The sequence below is a fragment of the Silene latifolia genome, chromosome 3 (assembly GCF_048544455.1).
Source record: "Silene latifolia isolate original U9 population chromosome 3, ASM4854445v1, whole genome shotgun sequence".
NCBI classification, from domain to species: Eukaryota; Viridiplantae; Streptophyta; class Magnoliopsida; order Caryophyllales; family Caryophyllaceae; genus Silene; species Silene latifolia.
Window position 1 is genome coordinate 4,077,958 of NC_133528.1, and position 7,342 is coordinate 4,085,299.

Here is a 7,342-nt window from a genome sequence, read left to right on the forward strand (position 1 = left end):
GGCCAATAACCTTTATAAGATTGCTGTTGGAGACGCTTGAACCGAGTTCCTTAAGATTTCACCCACGTTTTAACTACCAGACTTCACCATTACTAAATGAGATGCATAAGTTATTATAAAGTAGTGTTCATCATATATATAATCATTTTCAGCCTCCAATTTGACTACTTCTCCTAAATTATGTATACACAATTACACACAAATTCTAAATCTCACCGTGAACTTGATCTTGCTCAGTGGCGGCTATGACCAGGTGCGGGTTGAGCGCGCGAACCGGGCCTTCAGATTTTTGGGGCTCATGTTCGTATAAATTATGAAAACATTAGTTATATACATAATAATCTCTACGTCGTATCAATACTATATATTAAATCCAGAAACCAAGGGACTTCAATGTAATTAAAGAAAGTTATACAAATTAATTATACTATATAGTTTTAAATCACTAGCACCGTGTGATGGACCCGATTAAGGGATCTCAATGCAAATATTATATAGTTTGGGTTAAAATTAAATTATATAGAAGTTTGGTAACTTTCCTAAACATTTGTAAAAGACTAAAACATTGGGTATGTATATATACAAATATTAATTAATTAAGATGGTCAATTTCCTTAAAATAAAATAATTAATTAAGATGCTTGGTAATTTCCCTAAATATTTATAGAAGACTAGAAGATGGCAATTTCCTTAAAATAATATAATTAATTAGTATAAACATGCACACTTATGGTATTAATTATTATCATCATAAAATTATTATTAAATTTAAAATCATAATTCTTTCGATTTGATAATATATAATATTGCATAATTCAAGTTAGATTCCATAATATATAATATTGCATAATTCTTTCGATTTGATTTAATGTATATATGTAATATATTTATATAAATATATAATCCTCTTAAAATGTATGCCTAAGTAGTAAAAGTAATTTTGTCAGTATGTAAAGAAAATAATTGTAGTAACATTGGATATAGTTATATGATAGTAATCACTCATTTGAATAGTAAAAGTGACAATGTTATTAGCGAGATTAGTGAAAGTGGTAGAAATAATAACGGGAGTAGTGAAATAATCAATATTAATGCGGCAATAGTGAAAGTTCCAATAATTACGCGGGAGTAGTGAAATTATCAATATTAATGCGGCAGTAGTGACAGTAACAATAATTACGGCGGGAGTAGTGAAAGTAACAATGATTACGGGCAAGTAGTGAAATGTTATTACTATTATTTCATTAATAAGAGTAAAATATTAATAACGGGAGTAGTGAATTTGTCTCAAAATTTATTCATCGTAATTTTAGGATATGTCATAGAAAAATATATTAATGATAAATTTATGGGTTATGCAACTTTAAATAATTTTATTTAATGAAAAAGAAAATTTAATGGTAAGTAGAGGTAGCCCGGGCGAAGCCGGACACCAATACTAGTATTAACAGAAGTGTAATATGACAGTGGTGAAAACATGTTCCAATTACCCAAGCCACCCAATAAGTTTGAGCCTTGTCATAAGCATTTTTATTTATTTTGTTTGCTTTATATGCTCTTTCGTTTGAAAAAAAAAAATTATATCTAAAGCATCTCGAAAAATTTTGAGGGCCTCCGTTTTTATTTTGCACGGAGCCTCCGAATTATTCGAGACGCCCTGATCTTGCTACATGTACCGGTGATAACGTCCTTTAGGTTTGTGGACTATGGTAGGTAAGAAGGTTTAATTTGGTGCCGACGTAAGACATGCATGCAAGTCATGCAACTCATTTCCAGGTTGGACGAACTTGATTATTCTCGGATCATTATTTTTTAATTAGTTCAATTATGAGAATGAGATTAATTAATAATTAATAATATGGGACGTGTATGTTCGTGGCACCAATTTTCTTAGTATATCATCGTTTCCTTCGATTTAGTTTACGTTAAAATGACACATTATTTAAGGAAGACAATAAACAATACACTGTATAAGAATAGTCAATAGAGGGAAGATAAAATAGTTAACGTTGACGATCAAAAATTTAGCTATCATGGGAAAACGGAAATCTTCAAATCGCCGGAAAATAATTCCTCATCGGAAATTATTTTTCGCAAGTTGTCTGATAACAATCTGCATTCTAGTTTTATGTAAGTAACATTATTTTCTTCTCGTTTTTAATGCATCATATATGGTTGTAAAATACTCGTACTTCTTTCGTTCTGGTCAATACCATTGACCAGAACTGTTTGAACTTCTTCAAGTTTCAAATAATGATACTTATTGATTGAGATGATAAGAATATTGTTTATGTATTATTATGTTCTAATTGTTCGGTTGTTGATGACGTGTAATCACCAAAAAAAATTAAGTTTTGAGACAAGAACAAGGGAGCAGTGCCATGGAGCTCAAATTGAGCATTCTCATTAGAGGTGAGTTGCTATTCCATAATATTTTTTCTGTCTCGATCAATAGTTATTTATTTATATCTTTGGGTGTATTGGTCAATAATTTCAAACAACGCGTATTGACTTTAAAAATGTAACATGATTGCAGAAGAAGATCGATTCCAGCTTTTAAAAACAGGGTTTTTATGCAACTCCGATGTGAAAACAGATGTTTGTATAACAACCAAACAAATGAGGATCAATACCCAATCTCTAAACATTTATTTATCACCAACTCCGGAAATTAATCGTGAAGTCGACGACATTAAAATCATCAAGCCGTACCCTAGAAAAGCCGATAGTATAGCAATGGAAAAAGTCCAAACCTTGCAAATAATTCAAGGAAAAGCCGATTCAATAATGCAGCCGGATTGCGAGCACACGCATATGGTTCCGGTAGTAGTTTTTTCCGTTGGTGGATACAGTGGAAATACATTTCATTGCTTTAGTGAAACACTCGTCCCGTTGTTTTTAACAACACGACACTTTCGGTCCCAGGTTCAATTCCTTATCACGGATTATAACTCTACATGGGTTAAAAAACACGAACGTATATTAAAACAATTATCATCATTTGAAATCGTCAATGCAGACAATAACAACAACAACAATAATAATAATAATAATAATAATAATAATAATAATAATAATAATAATAATAATAATAATGGTAGCGTTCATTGTTTTCCGGGTGGTGTTTTTGGGCTCAAGTGTCACGGAATTTTGAGGATCAATTCCACAAGGACTCCTAAAGGGTACAATTTCGACGACTTTAGGCAATTTCTCTTTGAAACGTATGATTTAAAGGTGAATAAATTGTTGGTGAAACCCGATAAACCAATTGTTGTTCTTCTTTCGAGGAAAGGGAGTAGGACGTGGTTAAATGAAGACGAAGTTGTAAATATGATGGTTGAATTAGGATTTGATGTCCGAATTGTCACCTTTAGAGACATGAACAATCTTGATACTTTATCGAGTCTGATAAACTCGTGCCATGTCCTAGTAGGAGTCCATGGCGCGGATATGACAAATGAAATTTATTTGCCAAAAGGCGCGGTTCTGGTTCAGGTCATTCCAATAGGGCTCGACAAATCAGCAATTATATCGTATGCAGAACCCTCGTACAATATAGGTCTTCAGTACTTACCCTACCATATTGCACCGGAAGAAAGCTCTCTTTATGAATCTTATAGTCTAGATGATCCGGTATTTGTCGATCCATCTTCCATTTACGCAAAAGGTTATTCGGTCGCTAGGGATATATATCTTCGGTCGCAAAACGTGAGCATAAATGTAACCAGATTTAAAGATACCATGGCTCATGCAATTGAGCTTTTACATAATAACCTTAGTTGATCATCTCAATTGTACAACTTCCAGTTCGTATAACACAAATAAGTTTATTGAGAGACCGTCTCTCAGGAGAGCACTTTAAAGTGTCGAGTAATGATTCATCAGATGAGATAAAGTGAGTTTGAATTAATTTTTTGTTTGTAATTATGATTTGTTGGTGAAACAAAAACAGAATTTGGTTGTAATTATATTGCATTAATAAAATTCTTCTTGTACCAAAATATACTTTCCTAAGGAAAAAAAAAATCAATTTTTTGGCAATGACCGGCGGAGACATGTGTAATGTTTGTAATGTAAACATAGTACTTAGTATATAATATTAAAAAAAAAAAAACATAATATTCTATACTCTCTGTCTCATTCATTAACTTTTTATATTAGTTTTTTTTTTTTTTTTTTTTTTTTTTTTTTTTTTGCAAGCAAAGGGAGAATCCCTCTCCCAGCTACCAGCCCCAGCTTCATCGGGGTTGCCCCACGAAGGCCGACCAAGCTGATCCAAGGAGCGAGCAAACCCTCGGACACCCAGACACCGGCAAGCCCAGGGTCCACTTATTCAACGGGGTTTCCCCTCGAAGGCCGAAATAACCGCATGCGTTCCCCACAGTGGGATTTGAACCCAGGACCTCGCAATTCGCAGAATTTTCCACGCTTTGAGGGAGCCTGGAATCACCACTGGGCCACAAGCACTTGGTTAACTTTTTATATTAGTTGTGAGGAATATTTTAATATAAAATAAACAAATTATTATAAGAACAGAGGGAGTAATTAATAAGAAAAATATTTTGAAATGTACTCATGGCCTCATCTATCATGATATTAGAGTCAGTGTGACCTTGTTTCGACTCCTGACACCTCCAACTATTTAGAGGCGAAAATTTTTAACGAGGTCAACAACTCAACAAGTAATGTCATAAGTTATACGAGTATTCGATTTTTTTTTACGGAAATTTAACTAAAAATTTTGAACCTTTGAACGGGGACAAGCGCTCTTACTATCTCCGTTCCAACATTACAGAAAAAGATGGTTTTCTAAAATCACGTTATGAGTATGTGCAGTAGTTAAGTACACCACAAAAAATGCCGAAACGTAACGTTCTAAGTAGAACAAACTTCTGTACTTGCGTTATTACGTGCCATGTTACCAATTCAAGAACTATACATGACTGCATGGGATGATATATAGCTTTGTACAATATTGTACCTCATGTTTATTTCGTTTTGGGGATTTGCCGCTCTTATAGTCTTATGTACCAAAAAAAAAATATTATTGCTCATAAAATTGACAATAGAAAATTAGCCATGGAGAGATCTCAAGATCGTGGTATAATTTCCCGTAAAAGATTATTTTTTATAATTAGTCTAATAGTCGGGATTTTACTCTTACTCTCGTTTCACGACATTTCTTCTGAGTTTGAATATCGTATCGTCTATTCACGTAAGTATAAGTTTTTTTCATTTTAAATATGATGGATACTTCTTATAACATTATGTAAAGATTAACTGTAAAAAAAAACATTATGTAAAGATTTGTATGAGACGATTTTATTCAAAAATTATTCAATTGCTGATTTATAATTAGTTAAAATTGGAGAAAAAAGATTGTACATCAGATGTACTACATCATACTTAATGACTTTTTGAGTTTTTGTGTATTTTTTTCGAGTACTATAGAGTTTATAAATTACATTTTAGTTTTATGATGTAAAAAATCAATTTTTTTTGAGTTTATATGTAATTTTTTTGAGTTATAACTTATAATGTAACTTTTTGAGATTAAAGTTTAAGTAAATAAACTCAAAAACTTTATAATAAAACTCAAAAAATTTAGATTAAAACTCAAAAACTTTAGATTAAAACTCAAAAACTTTATCTTAATGCTCAAAAACTATATATCTGATGTACTACATCAGATGTATAATCCACTCACTGTTAAAATTGAAGGTATGAAACAAGATCCAAATAGCCTTGCCATGGAGCTCCAATTGAGTACACTCATTAAAGGTGAGCTTCTCTCGCATTTTAAATTATTTATCGGGATTTTATACAGTGTACCCTTGTGTTTTCCCAAATTGTAGTATGAAGTCTATTCTCTTTTTCGCCCATTTAAAATATGCGATATAATTGCAGATGAAGATAAATTTCAGCTGAAAAGAACAGGACTTTCATGCAACTCGGAATTGGAGATAGAAATTTGTATTATAATCAAACAAGTGAGAATCAATACCCAATCTCTAAACATTTATCTATCACCAAGTCATGAAACAACTCAAGAAATCAAAGAAATAAAAATCATCAAACCCTATGCCATAGAAAATATTAGTAGAGCAATGAATAAAGTCCAACAAATTCAAATAATTCAAGGAAAAAATTCGAAAAATATGCCAAATTGTGAACATTCACATATGGTTCCTATGATAATTTTTTCTACGGGCGGATTCTCCGAAAATGCATTTCATGACTTCAATGATATAATCATTCCATTGTATTTAACATCTCGGCATTTTCGATCCCAAGTTCGATTTCTCATCACTGATTATCGTCTTACATGGGTTATAAAATACGGTCATATATTAAAACAATTATCGTCATATGAATTTATTAAAGCCGATAAAAGTAATGGTAGTATTCATTGTTTTCCGGGAGGTGTTATAGGGCTTAAGTACCATGGCTTTCTAGGAATAAACTCTTCAATGATTCCTAAAGGGTATAAGTTCGACGATTTTAGGCAATTTCTTTTCGAGACGTACGACTTGAAGGTGAATAAATTGATGGTGAAATCATCAAGACGACCCGTGGTTGTTCTTATTTCAAGGAAGGGGTCTAGGATGTTATTAAATGAAGACGAAATTGTAAACATGATGGTTGGATTAGGGTTTCAGGTTCGAATTCCCACTCCTGACGACATGAATAATCTCGAGAAGCTTTCAAGCTTGGTTAACCAATGCCGCGTCATGGTAGGAGTCCATGGCGCGGGCCTTGTAAATGAAGTATTTTTGCCTAAGGGCGCGGTTGTTGTTCAGTTCATTCCTGTAGGACTTATGTGGCAGTCGATAAGTTATTATGCCGAACCAACACCTAAAATGGGTCTTAAGTACTTGGAATACCGTGTTGGATTCGATGAAAGCTCTCTTTATGAATCTTATAGTCGAAATGATCTGGTTATTATTAATCCGCCATCCGTATATGCAAAAGGGTTTTCGGTTGCTAAGGCTATATATCTTGAAGAACAGAATTTGAGGATTAATGTAACCAAGTTTAAAGCTACTATGTCTCATGCTCTTGAGCTTTTGGAACATTAGTACTCTCAATCGTAGAAGTTTTAGGGGCAGTTTGATTCACATAAAGATGTCGGCATGTAATCAGGAATCAAATCGAAAAAGTATTGATTGGAACTGATTAGAACTTGATTTCTCATACCTTGTACTCGGTATTTTGTCCAATTTTCAAATGAGAAACCAAATCTTTTTTTTTTTTTAATATATTAATAACTTTATTCTTAAATATAATAAAAATGTAAAAAAAAAATCGTATTTTGAATCTTGTAAGGAGACAATTAGACAAA

The 7,342-nt window shown here is 32.5% G+C and overlaps 1 protein-coding gene across 1 annotated transcript; it reads left to right on the forward strand.

The window, feature by feature from the left end:
- Positions 1–4,944: 4,944 nt before the first annotated feature.
- On the forward strand, positions 4,945–7,194 carry LOC141646830 (xylan glycosyltransferase MUCI21-like). Its single transcript, XM_074454799.1, has 3 exons — positions 4,945–5,215; positions 5,722–5,781; positions 5,908–7,194. Exons 1-3 carry the CDS (start codon positions 5,026–5,028, stop codon positions 7,077–7,079), a joined length of 1,422 nt encoding a protein of 473 aa, XP_074310900.1. The 5' UTR covers positions 4,945–5,025; the 3' UTR covers positions 7,080–7,194.
- The last annotated feature ends 148 nt before the right edge of the window (positions 7,195–7,342 follow it).